Genomic DNA, 24610 nt, shown 5'->3' on the forward strand with positions numbered 1-24610 from the left:
ACCTATCAGGAACATTCTAAACAAAGCAACACAGTAGACTTTCAGCTCACTGGTGTAAGCAGCACTTGTATCATGCAGAATCCATCTAATGTTTTATTTATCAGAGCTGTACAAGAATTCAAAGGCAAAGGATAGTCAAGCTACTTGTAATAACAACTGGCAAGATCCAGCAGGCCGGCGTGAGAGCCACAGCACAACCTGAATCAGCTCAAGAGACCGTCGACTGTTCACTGCCCCTCTGGTTACTTGTGGAAAACCATCACGTGGAGCAGTTCGATGGAACGACCCGCAGCCAGCCTCTGCGAGCAGGCCACCTTCCCACCCTTGGGGCCACCGCTGCCGGAGCGGCACCTTCATTTGCAGGGGATCACTTTATTTCCACTCACGGCAACCGGAATCAGGAGCTTCCTGTACTCCAGAGGGAGGTAACGCTCTATCAGCACGTGCAACGGCATCTTGTCTGTCACCAGCCCTTGTCTGTGATGGAAAAGGGGAGAGCAGAGAAGAAACAGAGAATTGTTAGTGAAAAGGGTTCCGTTCAAACGTAACGTCAGAGTAAAGTTTTCTTGCAGTGACGTTTTTGCGTTCAATAGCCGAAATGCTGCTTGTGACAGAAAAGCTACAGACATCTATCTACAGGCAGCTCTCTCAGGTGATGCACGAGGTCCTGCCTGACACGTTCATGTGGACCAGGAGATTTACTGGAGACCAGCTTCCCGCAGAGGTACGTGTTTTTCACAGTGAGAGTCAGCATATTGATCTGTACCAAAGTATAAACTCACTGCTTTTGAAATTCACAACCCCCCTGCTGTGGGATAAATTTTACTGTTTAAAGACGTGCACAGGATGATGTCACAGAAGCAAACAGCTCACAACCCAGCAGATTTTTTACATTCACAATTCAGAGTTGGTTGGCATTTTCCAACCGTGTAGGCCATGTATTTTTCTGCTATACCACTTAGTTGACTGGCTTGGAAAAAAAAAAAAAAAAAATCAGCATCTCCTAGTCTTGTAGAAAGGAAAAAAGCAGCTGCATTTATTTGTGCTTTCCTTGTGCAAGGAACAGAAACACTGTTCTTATTCATGAAAAAGTAACAATTCCTGACTCCTTCACGAGGCAGTGGAAGGGCATAAAGACATCTAGATCTAGAAAAAGGTAAAATAGCAATCGTACAGAATCCTGAAACGTGGCCAACTAAACCACCACACCTCAGCCTGTCTGTATTAACTTCAGCACACGCTTTTCAGGTGGGAAAACAACAATCTCTGGACCAGGACAGCAACAGATTATTCTTTTTAAGCAGCAGCACCAGCTTGATCTACCCACAAGCCCACGCAAAGCCAATGCCTTTAACCAGATGTGCCCACAAAATCCCTCAGATGACTTTAGCATCACACCTGAAACCCTTCCAGCGGAGACGAGGAATAACAACCTGGAATAATGACTTTAAATCAGTGAGGAATCTGTTCCAGGCCTCACAGATTTACAGAGGGCTCCCAAGTCAAGAACAAATCCCTCGTGTTTTGGTCACAGGACAAAGCAAATTCAGTCATGAGATGGGGGAGCTGAGGGAGCCCACAGGAAAGAGGGCAGTGGAGAGGCTCTGGGACCAGTCCATCCAGGCAGCCCGTCCCTCTGCGGGGTCTCGAAGAGGCAGCACGGAGGGGAACATGGCTGTTGGAAGAGGCCAGCCCTGGCCTGCCAGGCTGGAGAGGCTCCTTTTCCTGCTCTGGAGAGGAACTGTCAGTTTAAACCCTTAGTATCAGCTTTTGCAGAAGCAGGAAGAGTGGGATTTTGTTTGGAAAAGTAAGTCATCCAAACACATAGTCAGGCATGTGGAAATGCACACGGCCTGCACTGCCCGTTACTCTGCTCCTTCTACTGACACCACCATTTCCCAGCCACGACTGCTTCACCCTCGCACATCCCGCTCCTCTTGCTCCTTGTTCTTCTGACTCCTCCTGCACTGCCAACCCCTCACAGCTTCCTCTTGCCCTTCCACCACCTTCATTGTGGAGTATAAAAAAAGAATCAAAAGAAGTATCCAAAGAAGCATGGCCAGCAGGTCAAGGGAGGTGATTCTGCCCCTCTGCTCTGCTCTCCTGAGACCCCACCTGGAATACTGCGTTCAGCTCTGGGGTCCCCAACACAAGAAGGACATGGAGCTGTTGGAGCGGGCCCAGAGGAGGCCACCAAGATGATGCGAGGGCTGGAGCACCTCTGCTATGGAGACAGGCTGAGAAAGTTGGGGCTGTTCAGCCTGGAGAAGAGAAGGCTCTGGGGAGACCTTCCAGCAGCCTGCCAGTGCCTAAAGGGGCTACAAGAAAGCTGGAGAGGGGCTTTGGACAAGGGCATGTAGTGACAGGACACAGGGCAATGGCTTTAAACTGAAAGAGGGGAGATTTCAATTAGATCTAAGGAAGAAATTCTTCCCCCTGAGGGTGGTGAGGCACTGGACCAGGTTGCCCAGAGAAACTGTGGCTGCCCCATCCCTGGAAGTGTTCAAGGCCAGGTTGAATGAGGCTTTGAGCAACCTGGTGTAGTGGAAGGTGTCCCTGCCCATGGCAGGGGGGTTGGAACTGGATGATCTTTGAGGTCCCTTCCAACCCAAACCAGTCTATGATTCTATAAAGACCCAAGTCCACAAATGCCCTCCTGGGACAGAGGGCCAAGAGGCATCCTGCAGATTCAATCACAAGATACTACACTTACTGTGGAAATGCTGCTAGTGCACACCCTGGCAAGGACAGTCTCACCAGGTTATCAAAGCACCTCCGAGCACTACTACAGGTGAGTAATAACCCTTTACCTTCTCATGAGGACTTCCAGGTCAGCCATCTCCACTGTCTTCCTCCCCGCATGGTGGCTGTAAGCTTCCAGATCGCTGCTGAGCTGCTTGAAGTATCTCTCGCAGCTGAAGAAGGATTGAGGAGGGAAAGAGATCAGGCTGTGGAGTGTGTGAACTTCTACAGGGCAAGACGCACTACTACAGCTGCTCGCTGTGCAGCTCACAGCCTGCCAGGGGAAACCGCGGGAGAAGAAACTCTCCAGCCCACGGAACAAAGTATGGCTCCTCTTCACAGCCAAGACAGCTGTGAAACAGCTGCATGTTTGACAACCTGAACCTTTCCTAAAACTCCCACACATGCAAGAACAGGGGTTAACACAAGTGAAAAATCAGCATCGAGGACTGATTAGATTATGAGCTCCTACAATTACACTGTTCAAACAACCTGCTGGTTTTTCTCCTGAAGGTAACATGGTCTATGGATTCAAAAAGCTGAGACACCTGGATTCAGCTGTAACCCTGCACAGCTGGAACAGCTTCACCTTGCCCAGCAACACTGACTGTTCTCCAGAGCCATCTCACCCACACAGAGTGCTGATGGTAACAGTGTGCTGTCAGCTAGACCAGATTGTGAATGGTGCAATTTTTACTGGTCGGGATGAAACCCAGAAGCTCCTGCAAGTTCGTGCTGGTCACAGATAGCCCCACAGCACCAAAAGCACCCAGCACGTTTCTGTCCTCATTTTAATCGGACCTCCCATGACTCCCCCAGCTGAACAGGGAGAGCTGTCAGCTTGTCAGCAGCACTCCTGACAAGTTCGTTATTCAGGAGAGAAAAGAATTTAAAAAGAGACTAAAAAGAGTGAGGAGCAGTTTGTTGCTACTTACCATTTTTCAACAATTTTGAACGCATCTCTGGCCACTGGCATTTTCGCATAATGGCTAAATATCTTCTTTATCAAACTACTTGGTACTTCAGGCTCACGTGTTTTCCTCCGCGACGCTCCTGAGCTCTTCGGAACTGGCTTAGCCCGCAGCGGCTGCAGGAGAGACCTTGGAGGGAAACTGAAAATTCCCACATCAAACAAACAAACAGGGAAGAGGCAGAGAGCACTCGGCTGAGTCTGGGCAAACTGGAAGGGGTGAGAACCACCTCAAGTTCTTAATTCTTTCTCCCTTCCCATTCTTCAGAACACTCGTGCCCATGAAGTACAGTTTGCAAATGGTTCACGGGGCATTATGACCTTGGGAGAAGCAATCTGGGCTCAAGTTTCCTGAGATAAGCCTGCTGGTGTGACAATTCATCAGCAAACCAGAGTTCTCTCCAGTACAGAAACGCAGTTTTCACTGCAGCCCTGTAGTATTCACTCTCTGGGAACACCCAGAGTTTGAGACATCCACAGGTCACCTCTGCATGCGGAGTGTGGACTGCAGGGTATGTCATTACACTGTTACAAACATTTTGTTTAGTGGGGTTTGTTTTGGGTTTTTTCATTTGGATGGCTGGTTTTTTTGGTGGGTTGTTTTAGTTTCTTTGTGGTTTTTTTTCTTAAAAAAGACTTAGAGTCCCAAAGGAAATGACAACTGTTTTCCATTCTAAAAAGAAAAACATCACATGAAAAAGGGAAGTGAAATCCTTGGACTCACTCAGTAAACAACTGGAAAACAACAGAGAAGACTTAGAATCTCAAGGTAACCCACAGAGGGAGCGCGTGTATCATTTGAGTCTCTCTCCAGCCCACCTGCATGTTCTTCTGCCAGAACCTCAGGGGCAGGGAGAGGCTATCGGCCCCAGAGATGTAGTACATGTAGTAGTGAGACAAAAAAAACCAGCCATGATTCAAGTCATCTTCGTTACTGTTTCTGTGCCTCACTTTACCAGTTTGTGAATGATTAGATACGAATGTTCGGTTCACAGATTGGGGCAAAAATTGAAGATTAGTGACACTATGAGATTCTGGTGTTTCTAAACGTAAAGTTCTGTGGCCCTAATCTGGTACAGTTGATCACAGTAGAATTGTACCAGTATAAAGAGATTATTTTGTAGCAGAATGCCTTAACCGTGGCTCTCACATGGTTATTGTCCCACTACATAACCTGGAATATTCCTCAAGCTTTTAACCTGAGCATTGCTATCCCAGGAAGCCAGAAGGCCAACTCAGAGCCAGACTGTATTCCATAAAGTGCAGACAAACCACGTGCTTTTTGTGCAACAGCTTCCTGTAATCGAGGCCCTGACCCTGTAATTATGATCACCTGTTACCTCAGCACAGCCCCAAAATCTGCCAGTCTATGAACATCCAGAAATTCCTACAAAGAACATGCATCCAAACACACAGATTTCTTTTGCCACCAAGGACTAACATTCTCTAGAGAGGAACTGGTACACAGACATTCCCTATGTATAAAACAAGCACGTCCCAGTGCAAAATCCCAAAGCAAATCTGCATTCATTCAGTTATAACATAGTTCCACTTCAGCACAGTGTCAAAGACTCTTTTTTTCTATTTTATAAATATATTTTACTCTTCACGATTGGAGCAGTCATCCAGCACCTTCTGTAAGCATCATTCATCTCTGTTCACAGCAGTAAAGGGCAAAAGAATTTGGGTTTATTTTTATTGCTTCAACAAACAAAAATCTAGAGTCGTGGGCTAGAAAATTCCTCCTGTTCCCTAGGGCCCACTGTCGGCAGTTCTGATGCAGCACACAGCCCCACCAAATTTCTAGTTACGAGGGTGACAAACGTTAATTCATTTGCAGTAACACAGAGGACAGGTTCACTTTCTGCCTCTGGGTGAGCTTCATTTTATACTCAGCACATGACAACTGCGCACAGCTTTAAACATCAACACAAATATGTCATTTCGTGTGATCAATGTAACATAATTGCAACAACTTCTCTTCTGCAGGGGCCTCTGCATCCCATACTGGAGTCTATGGCTCCAGGGTGGCTTAGCAGTTGAAAAACTCCTAGGAAGAGGTTTTGGCCTGCAGCATAAGAAAATATTAAAAGAACACTCACTAGAAAGACTTGAGGCATCCGATCTGCCCCGGGAGGGTACTGACATTCCCTGGATAGAACTTCTTATTCAACTGCTGAAGCGGTGAATGAACTGAGAACTTCAGGACTGCTTTCCCCTGCTCCAGCTGATGGGGCACAACACGACGGACAAACGGCTCGGCTCTCCCCCCTGGTACTCACGCCCCCAGACACACTGCTGAAGGTGGCTTACACTTACTTGGGAGTAGCAGGCTTTGCAGGATGTGGAGTTGGCAGCAGTGGCTTGCAGGCTGCCGCACGGACAAACGCGGGTGTCTTCATGGAAACCTCTGGGGAAAAAGAGTGCTTGAGGAACTGAACTCTATTTTCGGAGCTGCAGCAAGCAGTGCTGTGGCAGCAGACAGAAGCCTAGCCAGCTTTCCACACACGTGGTCCAGTGCCACACTGCCCGCTCAGGCTGCGGCAATTCCACCCACCCCATCTGCTGCCACGCAGGCCAGTGGCTTCCCTCGTGCCAGGTGTGGCCCGTCAGCCTCCACGCCAGACCCCAGGCGGGGCAGGGTGCAGGAACACATGCTCTGGGCTAGGTGGTGAGGTCGACTTAAGCCACTAAGGAGCTGCAGCCTCTTTTCCCAGAGGGAACTTCAAAGCCTGCAAGCTACCTCATTGCCATCCTGCTAAATCAGTGGCAAACTCTCCTGAACACAGGGATGAGCAGACCAACAAAACCATGGTACAAGGGTCAGTCTATGAGCACCTCCCATACTCACAGATTTGCATAAATTCCCTCCAGCCAAGGCTCAGGCTATAGTCAGTACCTCACCTCTTCTTTGCTGTGAACTACCCATCTCAGTCTCCTCCAAGTCTAACCTGCATCCATTAACTTCACTCTTGAACTTTCTCACTTCTTAACAAGCGAGAGCAGGAAAGAAAACAATGTTAACAGACTTTAAATATTGAGCAGCTTCCTGTCTAGAAGAGGGGTGGTCATGGAGGGCTTCTTGTCTGCACATTTCCCTTGCAAGCTGAGCGCAGCCCAAGAATCCAGCGTATCTGGTAGTGGTGTCAACTTCACAACCCTCCCCAAGAGCCAGGACACCTGCCCCGTTATAAAAGACAAGCCCAAATACTAGAGGCCTCAAGTACTACTGAGAGTTAAACTCCACAACTCAAAGGTCAGGAGTCTCTCAGAGAAAGCAGGGCTGGGTTGAACTACCATGGGTCCTTGGATGAGCTGCTTCTGAAGAAATATTTCTGTGCGCTGGAGGGACAGGGAGCAGGATGCAGGGGAAGAGACTAGTTACAGTGAGGTTCCTGAGGAAAGTTTTATGGCAAGAGCACACTATTTTTCACCTTCCTGCTTTTCTTCCTCTCCTTGTCCAATGACACCTGTGAGATGCTACTCTTACTGTTCCACCCTATCAGCAGCGATGTCTTCATCAAGATCTTTCCATCTCATACAGCTGTGCTAAAGAGAAGCACATTGACACACTACTGTAGACACCCTAAGAACACCTACAGTTTTCCTTGCGGCAAAAGCATACCAGTTCAACCACCACCTTTGTGCCTTCCACACTGCACACATAGGTACTGAGATATATATATATCACAGTATATATACATATAGGAAATGCACCACAGCTGTATTTCCCCACAATGCCTCAAATCCTGGCAACTGGATTCCTGTAGGATGTCCTTAGCTCAGCTTTTTATTTCAGAGTGTATTGTACTTCAAAAGCCTTTAAGATCTGTCCCAAAAGCCACAGCTAAAATCCACTCTGTGCATTCCCAAATGTGGCCTTGATCAAGATATACGTTCTTCCAAAAGGCACAAACACTCTCAGGGCAAGAGAGCAGACTGGTGCAGCGTCTGAAGAACTGTTTAGAAACACAGACTTCCTCTCAGCTTTCTGGAAAGCCAGCCTACTCTGGTTAATTGGAAATCTGTAACTACATATACAAAATTTGGGGTTCTAAATTAGGTTTCAAGTCTGGAGCCACGTAAATGGCTGTGGAAACTGCAGTTTAATGCGAAGACATTAAAAAGTCAGCATGAAGTAAGGAGTCAGGAAGGAAGAGTAAGATGGAGGATATCCCTGTGTCACTGTATAAAATCACTGTGCACTCAGTTTTGTCTATTTGTGCACTTCCTTTACCTTCGCCTCAAAAAGTACAAGATGATCTAGGTCCCTGAAGCACCTGGTGAGCCAGTAACAATTTGTTCCTAGGAATAGCAGCCAACAGTGTCCCCTGGACCATCTGATGGACTAAACGGTTAATAATGCTATTAATCTTGTTGTTCCTCAATCTATTGAGAGATAGCAGGGAAAAAAATCCTCCAACGGCCTTATGCTACTGCTGCAACAGTTTTCTTACCTTCACTCTCAGGGTCTTCGGCTTCATCCTCAGTAGACTCTTCTTCCAGACCATCCAATTCTACCATGATAGCCTCATCTTCTAGTTCATCTGCTTGTTCAACAGCTTCTTTTAATGGCTTCATCCCAGATTTTTCAGAGGAGGAAAAAGCATGAGAATGCCTGTCCGGACTTCCAGCTCCAACACCTTTGGCAATCTTGTGTTCTAGATTTCCAAAACAGCAAAAATACATCACTGAAACAAGTATCATGGCCAAAATTTCTGAGCACTCATAGAAACAAAACACAGCTTTCCATTCTTGACAACATTGCCACCTATTATATTCCTATTTCCAAAGATTAGGATGTCAATACACTAAGCTAGATAAGCTAAAGCACTGATGAATCCTCAACTTTTCCCTCTGCTACATCTAGGTGTGCAGAGGTCACAAGAAAAAAAAAAAAATTGTGCTTGGTAATGTAGAGAAACCCATGAGATTTGAGTGAAATTTTTATCTGAGCTCCTTTTAAATGGACTTCCTTTAACAAGAACTTTAATCTCAAAAGAGATCTTACCAAAGCCTTAGTGCAGAATGTTGAACACAGAAGACCCTGCAATTCAGGAAAAGTAACTCAGGAGATCCCAATTTGCCAACACATTCAGAAGGTCTTCAAGTTTTATCAATCTTTGCCTGATTCTGGAACTCTCATTAGCAAATTTTAATTAAGCTTTCCACAAACATATATTTCTAAGCAGTACTGCCAATATAATTTTTGTTTCCATTTGAGCAGAACGCAGTTTTGCAGTTTAAAATGCCAAAATTAGTTTGATGTTCTTTAGCGTTTAGCTAAATTTACCTAAATATCAAACTAATTATTCAGCACTAGCCCAGATTGCAGAACAATCAAGAACAAGTCTCTCTCCTAGCACTGGTGCCAATAACACAGCTTGAAAAGTCCTCAGTATTAGAGGTTATCCTCACCAGCTTCCAGAGAGTCCTGGCGTTCAAAACCGCCTCCTGCTATTCCCTCTTCTTCTGAAGGAGCCACTTCTGTTCCAACTCCGGCATGCTGTGCCACAGTTATCTGCAATTCTGCTTTTCTGGACAGTTTCCTCTCCAAACGTTCGGAATATCCAGCATTTGCAGGAGGCTCTGCAGCTAAAATAGGAAATTCTGTCATCAATCTTCCCTACAAAAAAGCTCTCAATCAGCCACCAGCATACTGTTTACCAACCGCAAAAAGTTACTCAGGATAAGCAAACTCGGCAACGGGCATACGCTATAAATAAAGGAAGCAGATGCAGTTCCCTTCCAAAAGTTTACAGCTGAGAAACTCAAAACTTTGCCTGTGTTTGCTCTGCAGCCACCTAATTCGGGTGTGCATCAGATTCCACTGAAGGAATTTTACTTATCCATAAGCAGAGTTCCTCCAGATCTGCCGTCTCTGCATCTACTCTCACTTTCGGTGATTGGTCTTTCACACAATTTCTCTTCCTTTAGATCTAACAATACATGGAGTTTACCCACAGGTTCTGCTCCCCATTTCCTGTTTTTCTGAATAACCAGTTCTGGAAGAGACCCATTGCACTAGGAAGAGGAGAGTGCCTGGCAGTGGTTTTAACCATCCTGGACAAGCCTCTAGAAGGCAGGATGAGGAGAAATAAACGGACATGATCTGCATGTCTTTAAAAACCTCAGCTACTAAAGCAGCTACTGAGGAGTACTCAAACACTCCTTTTCCGTACATACTAAATCTGTGGTCCACGTCTGTAGCTCAGAAATCCACACAGGTAATTATTCAGAAAAATCTTACTGGGAACTCTCATAGTAGTCACTTGCTGAAGGGTTTGGAAGTCTTGGCTGAGCCCAGAACCAGAAAAAAAAAAAAAGTGGATTTTTACCATCCTCTCCAGTGACTGGGAGGTTTCACACTCCAAAGTGTCAATGCCTTGGGAGCCCCAAGCCCCAGTGAAGGGAACAAGGAAATTTGGCCAAAGGTGGAGCAAAAAAAATCAGTATCACCCATCTCACTAACCAGAATATTGGGCTCCCTACACCAGTGCAGGGCAAAACCTTGCCTAAAGTGAAGTGAAACACGAACTAGGTTTGTGGGGAAAGACAAAAGCCCAACTCTACCTAAGGCAGACAGGCACCAGTGAGTCTCCCACACTACTGGATCCCTGCTGGGATACAGTACTTGAACAGAGGGGTACCAGATGCTACTGACACATTCAAGTCTTAATTTCTACTGATTACTGCACCTGTTGCTAGCAGCAATACCTCCTGTAGTCTGGCACAACCTGCCAGCTGGCAGTGCCAGTTCCTCCTCTCTGCACGGACAGATCAGGGAGCTGCTTGTTTCGATTTTGCTGAATCATCTCCTCCGTGCTGCTCAAGGCTTTTTGTCTTAAACTTCTCATATTTCACACTCACAGCAATTGCCTTTTTTTTTTCCCCAGGCTGAGCAGTCATTATCTTTAGTCACTCAATGTACAGGAGTCACTCCGTATATTTGATTATCATTAATGGTAAAACCGTTTCTATCTGCACCTTTTCCAGTTCTGTTAAATCTTTCTAGAGACGGAGAGGTTAGAACTGCACGCAGTATTCAAAAGGTGAGCATGACAATAATTTCTGTAGTGGCACAGTGACGTTTTGTCATCTCTTCCTTTCATAATAATTTTGACACGTTATTTGCTTTTCTGACTGTCCCCCAAGCTCTACGCTGGTGTTCACAGAACTGCAACAATTCTGAGGTGACTTTCATCAGTCTCAAGTCACGTCCCACTTAAACTTCACGCTCCACAGGTGCACCCAAGTAAAACTATAACAGGACGAGAATCACGGAAGATTACAGGATGCCAACCTTAGGCAACTGTAAACTTGGAGTCTGCTGCCTCAAAGTACTCTGAAAGAACTGCTTAAAACAAAAGGCTGTACTATCATGATAAAAAGGCAACATAACTAATTTTGCTGATACACCTGGTATGTGCAAGCAATTACTTATGGGCACTGCCAGTATTCAGTTTAAAATTCTCATAACAAAAGTGTTGGTGCTCTGGACTGTTCACTTTCCATACTGCTGTAAGGTAATTCATATGAAACTTCAGACGTAATTAAGCCCAGGGAAAGCTAAACCCACATGGCAACAGTCTTCTCTCATTTCCAGACGCTGTCAAAGGAACTTAAAAAGAATTCTAAACTGGAGTCTGGAAAATGAAATTCAACAAAACATGGGAATTTGTGTCCACATGTACCCAAAGCTTTATGTAACAACTGGCTAACACCTGCCACCCTCAGCACCTGTGCAGAGCTTTTACCATCTTATTCTGAGGCAAAAGGATTTGAGAGAAAACTGAGAACGTGCTTGTGAAAGCAGGCAACTGGCATGACTTGCTCACTTCCAGAAACAAGGAGGTATGGAGGCCCAGCCTCCTAGTGGCAGTTACTTAAGGGATGGCAACCTTCAAGCCCTTGGCTTTAGAGAAAACGATGCTGGTTAGTACTGAAGAAAGAATGGCCAACATAGCTTACCTAATTGGAGCAAAGCATTAGAATGTATGCAAACAAAAAGTGATTAGCCAGATGTGTTCCTTGCCAAGAGCGAGCTAGTCATCTTTCCCAGGGGAAGACGAGCAGTACTACAGACCTACCAAAAAAACACTACAGACCTACCAAAAAAACATGAACATTTATTTAATTTGCAGTCACTGTGAAAAAAAGCAAATATGGACAAGAAAGCACACAAGCAAGTCACAGCCTACTTTTAGAAAGCGTGTCTGGAAATGCTGTCTCTGATATCACCTGAATTAAATTATCTCCAGCAGCTACTGCACAATAAAGTCTAGCTTTACTCTGCAAGTCACCTGAAAAACTCTTGGGTTTAATCAGATTAAAGTATTCTGTTCCCTGGCAGCTTCTTACCCTCTCTGAACATCTTTTCCTGTTCCGCTTCGTTCACTGCATTAGCCATCTCTTCTTCTGCACCGCTTACATCTAGGTCTTCAATTATATGGGACACAACTTCTCTCAAATACATGCCGAAAGATCTCTTAGGCTTTAGGGTGCCTGGGGATCCCAAAGCTTTATTTGACCTTCTGGATTGCAAAGAGGGACTCCATCTAGTAACAGCTGGAAATTGAGAGCGTTAATGTGCCCCCAGTAGCTTTTAAACTTTCTTTTAGCTTTGCTGATAAGTGAAAAACCAACTGAGCAGACAGGAATATACACAAGGAAACGCTCCTCCTGTACTTGAAACAGTTTGGGGAGTTCACACCGTGAAACACTGGCACCTGCTGGGAAAGTCCTTGCGACCATTTCCGGTCACACTGAGGAAAACATCAGCTCCCTCTGGTAAACCAGCACAACTACGTAGGTAACGGGTAACTTTTGCCATTAACGCCTTACAAACTGCAGCATCTGGAAGATATGCTCTCACTCCCCCTCATCTTCCCCCCATTTCCTCCAGTCCCCTATTCCATGTCCTCCACGCTTTTCTTCACATTATCTACGTTTCCCCTAAAAGAGTACCACTGGACTCTTCAGAGCAACTAACATTCTTTTCCGTTCATCTCTTCCCTTGCCCTCTGAAAACAGCTCTTCCCACCAAGCTTGCTGCAGACAGCCCTCCAGAAGCAGAGTATGGTGGGACAGTCCACCAGGCATTTAACTAAGATTTCCACGGCAAGAACTCCTCTCCTGGCTTGAGCAGTCCTGAATACACCAACCATTCTTTAAATATCATTTCTGTGGTGCTTTCGACAAAGGATCATTAAAAAAACCCTAAACAAAAAAGAAACACTAGCTGTCCATACTTCATGGAAAGCATCAGGAGTTTTGATTGCAGAACTGATCAAAGTTCTTTACTACGGCAGATCCTGTCCTGGCTAGCTGCCCCAGGGTCACTAGGCAGAAAATTTGAGGGTTACAACCATGCCTTGGGGCCTGAGGAAAACGTGTTCCCATTTACACAGCCAGGACAGGGTATTTACAGGGAAATGGATGCAGAAAAGAGATACCAGCCACCAGGGCAAAACTGGCAAGTGACAGGACTTGCAAAGCATCGGTACAGAGCAACCATGGAGGTGACTACCTCTGTCCCAGGGATTTTTAAGGCCCTGCAGACAGTCAAGTGGTTAACTACGACATCTAAATGACCTTACCAGGGTAAAGGTCTACACTGGTAACTTCCTGAGACTCCTTCCAACTCTGTCTACAGCTCCTACATATTATCTCCTTATCACACGGTACTTGTGACCAGTTTACGGTGTTCACTTCTGCACTCTCCAGTACAAGAGAGAGGTGGACACACTCACAGAGCCCAGCAAAGGGCCACCAGGACAGTTAAGGGACCGGAGCATCTCTCCTAGGAGGTAAGGCTGAAAAAGCTGGGATTGTTCAGCCTGGAGAATGCTCAGGGGGAATTTCATCAATATATGCAAGTATCTGAAGGGAGGGTGTAAAGCAGACAGAGCCAGGCTCTTTTTAGTGGTGCCCAGTGCCAGCAGAAGAGACAGCAGGCACAAACTGGAACACAGGAGGCTCTGTTTGAACATAAGGAAACCCTTTTACACTGCGAGGGTTACTGAGCACTGGAACAGGTTGCCTAGAGTTTGCACTTTCCATCCTTGGAGACATGTAGAAGCCACCTGGACACGGTCCTGGGCAACCTGCTCTAGGTGGCCCTGCCTGAGCAGACGGCTTGGAGAAGATGATCTCCAGAGGCCCCTTCCTACCTCAACCATTCTGTAATTTCAGATAATACCTGCTAAGCCCCAAGTCCTAACCCACAGTACTCACTGCCAGCCACCACCTCTTCTGAAACAGAACGCTGCTCCCTTGCGATACTCTGCTGGGAATGATCTTGCTTATCTCCTCGCTGGTTTGAGGGTGTTTTTGGAGGCATATGAGTCATTCTGTCAACATGCTCACGATCAAGGATTAAGTCCTCAGAAGATCTTTGGGTCCTTCCCTTATTTGTGCCCACACTGGATACCAGGCTCACCAGCCTTGCTTCCTCTTGAGCTGCATCAGAAATCTTGCTTCTCTGTGCTAGAGTTTTTGAATCCGATAGCTGGGGTTCAAAGGCAGAGAGCTTATTTTGGCTCTGTTCATCAAACTGAGGCTGAACAAAGAGCTCCGTGTTACTCAGCACGATTTCTGTATCGCTTGTCAGCAAGGCTGTTCGAATCCCAGACGCTGTCTGTGAGTCCACAAGATAGTTCCATGCTGTTTAGGGAAAGTTTTAAAACAAGGTTTATGTGAAAACCTGTTCAAGGTCGTAGGGACACGCATTTATAACCAGGACTTGCATAATCCAAAATTTAAGTCATTCAAGCAAATTTTAGTCATCCTCCTCAGATCAATCACAAACTGTATCACCACACTTCAGTGCCTTTAACTTCCTCTATCAAACCATATCCCCAGCACCCACAGTTAGGAACACGATCCCAAACAGGATACGATTCCTGTGGTATAAATTACCAAACTGGGTGGAGCACGTATTTAAGTGCATAGAATCCACCCAACTACAGATGCAGAGCCTCATCCTAATCTTGCCTCCCAAATCACACTGGATTTCTGTGACTGTGTCAGTAGCCTTTACATGGTAAAATAGATCACACTTCAGTAACTGCTTCTAAAAATGACCTCATGTGAGGTCCTCCCTCCCGAAACAGAAGTAACACCACAAAGAAACCTTTTCTCTTCAGCATGTTCTGTTCCACTCCGCCTTCAAAAGCTTCCATGTCAATAGCTTTGCGATTTTTTGGCCTTCGGAGCAAGCCTCTCTTTTCAACACTGTCTGCTGAGACCAAGGAACCAAGAGACATGCGAAGAGATCTGTAAAAAGAGGAGAGAAGAAATAATTTTCCAAACTCACACGCTCCCTTCTTACCCTCAGATTACACACATGGTGCCACTAACAGTGAGAAATTTCACAAATCCCTTAGCTAAGAGGAATTTCCCCCAAAAAATCCTTGAAGATTACATGGCAGTCTACTTAAATGAAGAGTTTCATTTCATGGTGTCACCTAACATCAGGATGTGTACCACAGAGATCAGGGGACAGACTGTTTTAGAGCCTCCTACCTTGAGAGGGCTGCAACAATATATCTGACAATAGGTTCAGGAATTTGAAAAATTTTAAGTAACAAAAAAAGGCAAAACAAACATTTGAGAGTAAAGATGTCCTCTAGATGACAGCAGGGTGGTAGAAGGACTTCAGCACAAGTCTTAGAAGCTGCTTAGTATCAGTAAAATACAGATACCAACACACTGCCATTTTTTTGAGATGGGAACTAAGACAGGAACATGCAAGGCACAGGGAAAGATGTATCTCAACATATGTATTTTGCATCCTAAAGAGACTGGCCGTGCTTGGCTACCTCCTGTCCCCCTCTTTAGGCAGCCCAGTCAAAAAGGGGGATCCGAGGATTCAAAGATGGGAAGTACAGAACGCAGCCCTATGAATCACCTGCAAGGGCTGCAATGAGAAAGGTGAAATAAATTGCTAATCACAGCTAGGATCGTTAGCAAAGTACACGGGCAACACAGGAAAAGAAGCTCTTTGACTTGCTAAAAAGCCTTTAAAAGGCCAGGAAGCCTTTTAAAAAAAAAAATAACCTTCAAAGTCCAGTCCAACTGACTAAAGACTTCACAGATGCAACTAATGCTATGAGTCAATTAACAGGCAGAGAAAATATTTGGAGATATATTGTGTACTGATTTGTTGTTGGAAACACAAGAATGAAAGGAAAAAAGGAATGATACTAATGGGCAAGAAGAGCGATAGCAGCAACACAAGCTAGACCAACCTGGGCATAGAGTGCAGAGTCACAATTTCTGAAAATCACAAGGTGTTTAGTGTAACACCTTCGAATTCCACCACCAGAGTGGGAGATGACTGGGTTATTACTAACATGGGTCTTAATCCTGAACCCAGGTACCCACACTGCTCTTCATAACTCCAGAGGGGATGAACCACGGCAGTCAGAGTTACGGCAGCCACAAGTTGAGACGTTTTAGTTTAAACTCACCGAACCAAAGTAGTGCTGTCCAACGTTGACTGAGCTGGGAAAAAAAATTGTGACACGTTAGTTGAGAAATTACCCTCTACACAATAGTCCCCAGGAACATCCCAATGAATCTTCCTCTTTCTAGAGCTAGTTACGCTATAATCCTCAAAAGTTACATCTTGGCAAGAACAAAATTAGGTGACAGGTTCGCCAATGGCATCCTGGGGTGTATTAGAAGGGGTGTGGTTAGTAGGTGGAGAGAGGTTCTCCTCCCCCCCTACTCTGCCCTGGTGAGGCCACATTTGGAATGTTGTGTCCAGTTCTGGGCCCCTCAGTTCAAGAAGGACAAGGAACTGCTGGAGAGCGTCCAGCGCAGGGCCACAAAGATGATGGAGTGGAGCATCTCCCTTCTGAGGAAAGGCTGAGGGAGCTGGGTCTCTTTAGCTTGGAGAAGAGGAGACTGAGGGGGGACCTCATTAATGTTTATAAATATGGAAAGGGCGACTGTCATGAGGATGGAGCCAGGCTCTTCTCAGTGGCATCCAACGACACGACAAGGGGAAATGGATATAAGCTGGAATGTAGGAGGTTCCACTTAAACATGAGGAAGAACTTCTTCCCAGTAAGGGGAACAGAACACTGGAACAGGCTGCCCAGAGAGGTTGTGGAGTTTCCAGAGTCTGGAGATGTTCCAAACCCGCCTGGACGCGTTCTTGTGTGATCTGATCTAGGTGGTCCGGCTCCGGCAGGGGGATTGGACTAGATGATCCTTTGAGGTCCCTTCCAGTCCCTGACATTCTGTGATTCTGTGATTACAATTTCTTGTCTGCATTTCAGAACTGAGTATGAGAATTCTAATAAGCAATTTCTGAAAAGGCAATAAAAGTTATTTCAAAGATCATTTAATACAGCACACGTCCTCACATTCAACAATATTAATCTCACCATACTAGTAGCAAGATGCTAAGCTAGGGCCTCAGTCACAACCACCCGTCAGCAACCTCCACCAAACATTAAAGCATCTGGAAGCTTTAGAAGTACAGCTAACCACGCCACAGACTGGTGATGAAACCTGTTCTACTCACAAAGTCAGGTCTGGAGAGCAGTGACATAGCCGTGCCCATCCTAGAAAATACCAGAGCATATCCCCTCTGCTTTCGCAGAGCTGTCTGTGTCTTAGCAGAACGTGTTCAGACCAGGTATCAGGCTCAAGAAAGACGAGTCAATTTTTTGACCAGAGGTGGGTCAGGGCGGGATTCAACTCCAGATTAAAAGATCCAAACAGAGCTGTTTCCATTATAGTCAAGCACGATTATTCGAACGTGGATGTTTACTTCAGGATGAGCTGAATCACACTCCATACCCCAGTGACCAGCTCTCCCCTAAACTTTAAGAGACCTTCAGTCACCTGGTGTACACACAGGCACAGAGCATCTATAATTCAGAGCTGAGGTATCGGTGTCTGTAATTTGGAGCTGAATCCCACCCTTGAATTCTACTCCAGCTGCTACTGCCAATAGGATATGTAAACCAAGGTAAGGTGTTTTATCTGCCTTCGTTAAACCACAACTAAAATGAAAGTTATATTTACCAAATTTGCAAATTTATGTTTAAAGGAAAGACTTATTTCAATACAAAACATTATTTCTTTTATAAAACTGCAAGACCCTTTCTTCTCAAAGAAGAACTTTATCACTTATTTGATGTAATTGCAACGAAAAGTATGCAGTTAGTTGCATTTTCAAGTTTCTGGAACGGAGGGGAACACAGGGATCGCTTCCTTTGGAGATACTTCAAAACTCGAAGAGCATCAAGTTGGAAAAATAGCTGAGAAGTTATATCAAGTCAGGGCAGAATTTGTAACTTGGCTCCAAAAGACTTATTTTCAAGTTGACAGGAGGGGCTTTTACCTTCTCCGCTATCCCCTTTGCACCAATTTTGCTTCCAAATGTACAACTGTGCAGCTGAGAAGTGACTCAGAACTAAACTGCAGCAGATAAGAATCAGCTGACAGCAAACGCAGCGCAGAACAAGGTGATTTTTGGCTGTGGCCTTACCTTGGTTCTGGGGAAGTCGTTTTGTCTGCTGCTCTCTCAAATTCAGAAATGCTGAGTTTCTTTCTCCTCTTAGTCATACGGAACGTAGCAACAGATGTGTCCTCAGGAACGAGGTCTGGCAGTTGCATGTCCACCCTACCGATACAAACCAAGCCTTAGCAAAGGACCTGAGCTTCTTAGCTGCCTTAGAAAGGCCTCTGTAACATCAGTGAAAAACAAATCGAAATTATTCGTTGTCCTGGTTTTAGCTGGAACAGGGTTAGCTCTTCTTTTTAGCAGCTAGAAGAGCTCCGTGTTTTGGTTTCACTCAGAGGCTCGCTCTGAGAAGAATGCCGACAGCAAGCTGATGTTTGTGGTTGGACGTGAGACTCCAAGGACTTTTCAGCGTGCCGGAGTGCAGAAGCACGGCGGGATAAGGGGGGAGCATAGCTGGGACAAGGGGGACACGATTCCCCTTGTGATTTGTGGTGGAACTTAAGATTGAGGCCAAACTGGCCAATCAGTATTCCATATCATGCAGCGTCATGCCCAGTATAAAAGTGAGGGGCAGCCGGACAGACAGGCTTTTGCGCTTTGGCTCTTTCGCCGCTTTTGCTCTCTTGCACTCGCTGCGCTGTTGCTCTGTTGTTTTTCTTTCTTTTTTCTCTCTCTCCCAGCACTCTCACTCTCGGAGTGCTCTCTCTCTCTACTCTCTCTCTCTCTCTCTCTCTCTGCCCCTCTCTATTTCGGGGCCTCGCGTTCGTCCGGGATTGCAGCTTCGGGACGAGACGGGCTTCGCATACGAGGGGGTGGTGAGCATCTACCCTGTGTATTAAATCATCTGTATTAAATTGTTCTTATCTCAACCCACGGGTTTCCCGTTTATCCTTTAATTCTCTCCCTCATTCCTGGGGTGGGGGAGGGGGAGTGACCGGCTGTGTGGGGGGGTTCAACCTAACCCACGACATTCGTCCTTGCTGCAGCAGAAGTGAGGAACTAATCAGTGATTCGCTCAGCAAACGCAGGAATGCATCATTCCCTCCACTAAACCAAAGTAAATTTCACAGTTAGAGAATCAAAACTCGAGTGTGTACTCAAAAACAACAGGGTTGAGAAAGGGCAGGCTAGAGTAAAAGCTTGGACTTCCAACAAGCTCCACGGCCCTCCTGTAACAGCGTACACCAAAAACGAGGTTTGTCAATCGTTACAGTGCAAATGTTAAAGTCATCGTCGTGAAACAACACTGGGTATCACAAAGCATGCTGGTACACGGAACAGACAATAATACCCCAGTCAGGCACTGTTTTAGGATCAGAAAGTAAGTTTCTGAGTTGTTTTCCCCCTTTACAGAGAAGCTCCGAGAAACTCCTCTGACGAAGGCCACATTCAAGCAGTGCGCTGCTGCCAGCACTTCGCCATGTCCTGCAGAACCAGAGCAGAGCGTCCCTCCCACAGCCCAGAGCCTTCACGCGGCAGAGGTACAGCAATAAAGGTGAGGTGACCATGTTTAAAGCTCTCTTTCCCTTAAAAAATACCTTCTCTACCACTCACAAGTAGCTAAGTTTCATTTCATATTATGAGCATGATGTAAGCCCAAGCATTAGAATTAACTGGCTTGTAATGGGGATCAAACGTAAAGCAGCAGGGAAAAAAGATTACTTTTTTTTTTCATCTATCCTGGGAGACACTGCTACAACGAGGGAAAGCAGTGTCTTCCCAAATTCAAGAAAGTTCACATCAACTAAAGGAAGGCTGTGAGGGAATTGAAAAAAAAAAAAAAAATTTAGAAAGTCTATACGTGTTTAACTGCAACAGCTAGCTAACATATGGAATAGAAAACCCTGTAAAGATCCACCCATCTGATCTTTTTTTCCATTTAAGACAGGCTGATGAGAAGCACATTCAGAGACGTTAAAGAACTACACCAAGCAAGAAGGAATTAAAATAACACTGCTCATCTTTTTTAATTGAAAGAAAAAAGCTGCCCACACTTCAAGGAAACTCAGATTTTTTTTCTTCCTCTGTTAAAAAAAAAAAAAATCAGAAACACACAGAAGTTTCCCTAATATTTTAAATGACCTGTTAAAGGTTGCTTATAGTCAATGAAAAAAGTTTAGCTCTAAAGAGAGATCAAAGGAAACCATACTCCTCAGAACAGTGCATCCTATTTTGCAGTGAACAAAAGCGCACACAGGTGGTGCGATCGAACTGGCGAGAGCAAATTAAGACCTACCACCACAACTGGTTTTCTTCTGTTGCACCACAAAGTGCAAGTAAACAAAAACCACTCCAGCCTCTCCAATCCAGTCAGGCCTTTAACTGAAAACATTAATGGAAGCTAAGCAAGAATAAAAGCAGCTGGGCCTCAGGCACACCTCACCTCCAAACCATTCCGCAGGAAGGAAGTCACTCCTGGGCGCCCAGAACAAGGACAACCAAGAAGCAGGGACACGTAAAAAGCTGCAGCAGCCTGTGTCCTGAATACAAGACACAGCAGTGACGTGTCACACCTCAGCACTGCCAGCACACGGCCTGTTGCCTGGCAGAGATGCCAGAACTTCTACTTTAGTATGGCACAGACAACTGAGAAAAGCAGGCTTCCATCTGGAGACTTACTGCATCCAGCACTTCTATGGCAAAACAGGTATTAAAACTCCGTGTTTAAGAAGGGGGACTAAGCACAAACCTGCAGGATTTACTATTCAGTCCTCTAGTCCCAGTGATTCCCCAACACAAGAAGGACATGGAGCTGTTGGAGCGGGTCCAGAGGAGGTCATAAAGATGATGCGAGGGCTGGAGCACCTCTGCTATGGAGACAGGCTCAGAGAGTTGAGGCTGTTCAGCCTGGAGAAGAGAAGGCTCCAGGGAGACCTTCCAGCACCTTCCAGTGCCTAAAGGGGCTACAAGAAAGCTGGAGAGGGGCTTTGGACAAGGGTGTGTAGTGACAGGACAAGGGGCAATGGCTTTAAACTGAAAGAGGGGAGATATAGATGAGATAGAAGGAAGAAATTCTTCCCTCAGAGGGTGGTGAGGCACTGGCACAGGTTTCCCAGAGAAGCTGTGGCTGCCCCATCCCTGGCAGTGTTCAAGGCCAGGTTGGATGAGGCTTTGGGCAACTTGGTGTAGTGGAGGGTGTCCCTGCCCATGGCAGGGGGGTTGGAACGAGATGATCTTTGAGGTCCCTTCCAACCCAAACTATTCTGTGATTCTATGGTTCTATGCTATTTTTAAAGCTGGGGAGGTATTTCTGAAAATCCCACCTGTCAGAATGCAATCCTGCATTTGCAGTAAAGAAAATCTTCTCCCCAATCCCATTGTAGGAATTGCAGTTGTACCCAGTAGCGTAAAAAATCAAAAAGAAAAAAAAATTACTTACATGCTGGAAATCCTCTTAGATGGGAGTTCCGGTCGAGCTGCTTCTGTTTCTTCATGTTTAGATATTTGAGGGGCTAGAGGTGAAACTTGTGGTTCTGCCAACAAACCAAAACATTTCCTTTGCACAATTCAATCCAGCAAGAATGTCAAAATACAGCAGTGTGAAACATACACTACGCTCTGTAAATTACATTTATTAACAGGTGAAAATAAAGACCTGGTGACAGCTATTGGGGTTCTACTCCTAGGAAGGCTGTCACATACAGTGACAAAGCCAAGAGTGATGAACGGCAGCACGGGGGTTTCACGTCGTGCAGCAGAGCTGAGCTGAAGTTCTCAACAGGGCATGCCTCTCCAATTTACAGATGATCCTACAGCTAAAGGCAGCACTAGGAATACATGCTTGCTCACCAGGATAAGAAGCCTGAGTGAAGAGGATTTTCCAGAATATGATTTCATCAATGCAAGACCTGGTCTTTGAGAGAGAGAGAGCTGTATCCCATCGCCTTGTTCAGCTGCCACTGCAGCCATTCCTCTTTTACACAAATCGGTCATACAGTGGTCCGGACTTCTGTTTCACTTAACTGGGGAAGAATAACAGGCTACAAGAGAACACCTCCTGTCCTCAACTCCATCAAAACATTGGACTTCTGTTCTCTGTTTTCCTGGAAAAAAAGATACTTACGGGTTCTGGATGATCCTCTTGAGCATATTCCGTGGTGTGTCATTGTCAAGATCAGGGAACACCGTCGTTCTCTGCTTCAGCAAGGTGCTTTTACCAGAATTCTTCTCCTTTTCTGAGTCAGGCACGGTCTAAAGAGAGAAATCAGAGGCGTGCAATTCAAATATCATATTCCATCATTAAATATGACTTTTAGTACCAAAATATTCATCATCTGCCTTCTAATAAAAAACTAAGCTGGCTAACATGAAAGATTTCCCAAATTCCCAAAAGAAACCATGCACATTGGCTGTTTAGCAATGCTGGCACTTTAATTTTGGAAGGGGGGCAATTCATAACGGTGCATCACCGAGGTGGGTCTCACTGCGGACAAACCCTGAGGGACTCAGGCCCTTCATCCCTCACAGCCCTCACCCAAAACAACCCAAAAAGGGGGAAAGAGACGAAAAACACAACGGACGCGCGAGGCTGTAACGGCCCGACTGTTTGGCGAGCACCAAATTCCGGGCTTTCAACGCGTTTTCCACATGTAAAGGAGCACAAGGGCGAGGGAGCGCCCTTCCCGCCCGGCCCCTGCTCTAAGGCCCTCGCTTCTCCCTCACACCGAGCGGCAACGGGGCGGGCAGCGCCGAGCGACCCCGACAGCGGCTCCCCCCTTCTCCTCCCGCCCCTCCCGCAACGGGACCGCCGGACCCGCTCCTCCACCTTCCCCGCAGCCCGCGCTGGGTAGCGGCCACTGCGCCTGGCGCCGCGGCGAGCCCGCTGCCCGCCGTCAGCCATGGCGGGCGACCGGCGGCGCCGCTTCCCGCCCAACGGCGCTCTCGCGAGATGGCCGCGCGGCGCCTCACGGGAGGGGCGGGGCCTGTGTGGAAGGGGGCGGGGCGCCGCGCCGCCCCACGGGAGCCGTAGTCGGCGGGGGCGGGGGCGCAGCGCAGTGTGGGGCGGGTAGTTCCGGCGCGGAGCCGCCGCCGCGCTGCATTGTGGTCCGCGTAGTTCCGGTGCGGCCGCGGCGGGCGGCGTTGGCGGGGCGCGAGAGGCCGCGGTTGGCCTTGTGGGATCTGTAGTTCGGCGGGGGGCCCCCGCGCCCGCTCTGCACCGCCGCCGGGGCCGCCCGGGGGTGTGTGTCCCCCCCCACCCCGGCCCGGGAGGCCGCCCCGCCATGCCGGGCTTCACCTGCTGCGTGCCGGGCTGCTACAACAACTCGCACCGCGACAAGGCGCTGCACTTCTACACCTTCCCCAAGGACGAGGAGCTGCGGCGCCTCTGGCTGAAGAACGTCTCCCGGGCGGGCGTCAGCGGCTGCTTCAGCACCTTCCAGCCCACCACGGGCCACCGCGTCTGCAGCGAGCACTTCCAGGGCGGCCGCAAGTCCTACCTGGTGCGGGTCCCCACCATCTTCCCGCTGCGCGGCGTCAACGAGCGCAAGGCGCAGCGGGCCGTCCGCCGCCCCCGCCCCGCCGCCGCCGCCTCCGCCGCCGCGCAGGGCTCCGGTGCCGCCGCCGCCACCGCGGCCCCGGCAGGGGGCGCGGCCGAGGACGTGAAGCCCATCGACCTGACGGTGCAGGTGGAGCTCGGGCCCGGGGTGCCCGCTGGGCCCGGCCCCGCTCCCGGGAGGCTGCCGGCGGCGGTGGGGGAGGAGGTCCCGCTGGAGGGCGGCCCCCCGGACCACTCATACTCGCTGTCGTCGGGCACCACGTCGGAGGAGCTGCTGAGGAAGCTGAACGAGCAGCGCGACATCATCGCGCTGCTGGAGGTGAAGATGAAGGAGATGAAGGGCAGCATCCGCCGCCTGCGCCTGGCCGAGGCCCAGCTCCGCGAGGAGATCCGCGAGAAGGACCGGCTGCTCCAGGCCACCAGCACCGGGACCCGCAAGCGCCACGGCCTCTGAGGGCAGCCGGCGCCCGGCCCGGCACGGGGGGACGCCTGGCACGGCGCGGGGCTCTCTGCCCCGGCGCCTCTGCCGCCCTCGGTGAGGGGCCTGGACGGAGCGGACACGGGACGGGCTGCGGCCCCGCAGCCCTCCTGGCCGTCCTGCCCAGTCCCCCCCGCCGCCGCCGAAGCAGCCCCCGCGCCCGTGCCGTCAGATTCCCCTGCCTAGGCAGGGCGGCCACTGCCCCGTTACCGATCCGACGTTACCCCAGAGTTAGCACTGCGGGCGCCTGCCGGCGTCCGGTCTACGCCAGGCCCACCAACACCCTCTCTGTGCCGGCAGCGGCGAAAAGCTCTTCTTTTAGGGTGGACGGGACCTGCGTCACCACGAAGTGGACGTAGAGATCAGTTTCCATCAAATAAACTGGCTGTGTGTTAGGTGAGGGAGCACGACCCCCTGGAGAAGGTGTCTGAAGGCACTGGT

At 47.8% G+C, this 24610-nt stretch overlaps 2 protein-coding genes across 2 annotated transcripts; one reads left to right on the plus strand and one right to left on the minus strand.

The window, feature by feature from the left end:
- Positions 1 to 135: 135 nt before the first annotated feature.
- CENPT (centromere protein T) lies at positions 136 to 21664 on the minus strand. The gene is made up of 10 exons (XM_086621034.1): positions 21577 to 21664; positions 16186 to 16219; positions 14847 to 14989; positions 13949 to 14377; positions 9131 to 9307; positions 8170 to 8373; positions 6032 to 6122; positions 3678 to 3854; positions 2811 to 2915; positions 136 to 477 (listed from the first exon to the last, which is right to left on the minus strand). Exons 1-10 carry the CDS (start codon positions 21629 to 21631, stop codon positions 354 to 356), a joined length of 1539 nt encoding a protein of 512 aa, XP_086477160.1. The 5' UTR covers positions 21632 to 21664; the 3' UTR covers positions 136 to 353.
- A 1752-nt stretch (positions 21665 to 23416) lies between these two features.
- THAP11 (THAP domain containing 11) lies at positions 23417 to 24145 on the plus strand. Its single transcript, XM_086621218.1, has one exon. The coding sequence runs from the start codon at positions 23417 to 23419 to the stop codon at positions 24143 to 24145; it is 729 nt and encodes a 242-aa protein (XP_086477344.1).
- Positions 24146 to 24610: the final 465 nt, after the last annotated feature.

Source organism: Tauraco erythrolophus, chromosome 15, assembly GCF_009769465.1.
Source record: "Tauraco erythrolophus isolate bTauEry1 chromosome 15, bTauEry1.pri, whole genome shotgun sequence".
In the NCBI taxonomy this organism is placed as follows: domain Eukaryota; kingdom Metazoa; phylum Chordata; class Aves; order Musophagiformes; family Musophagidae; genus Tauraco; species Tauraco erythrolophus.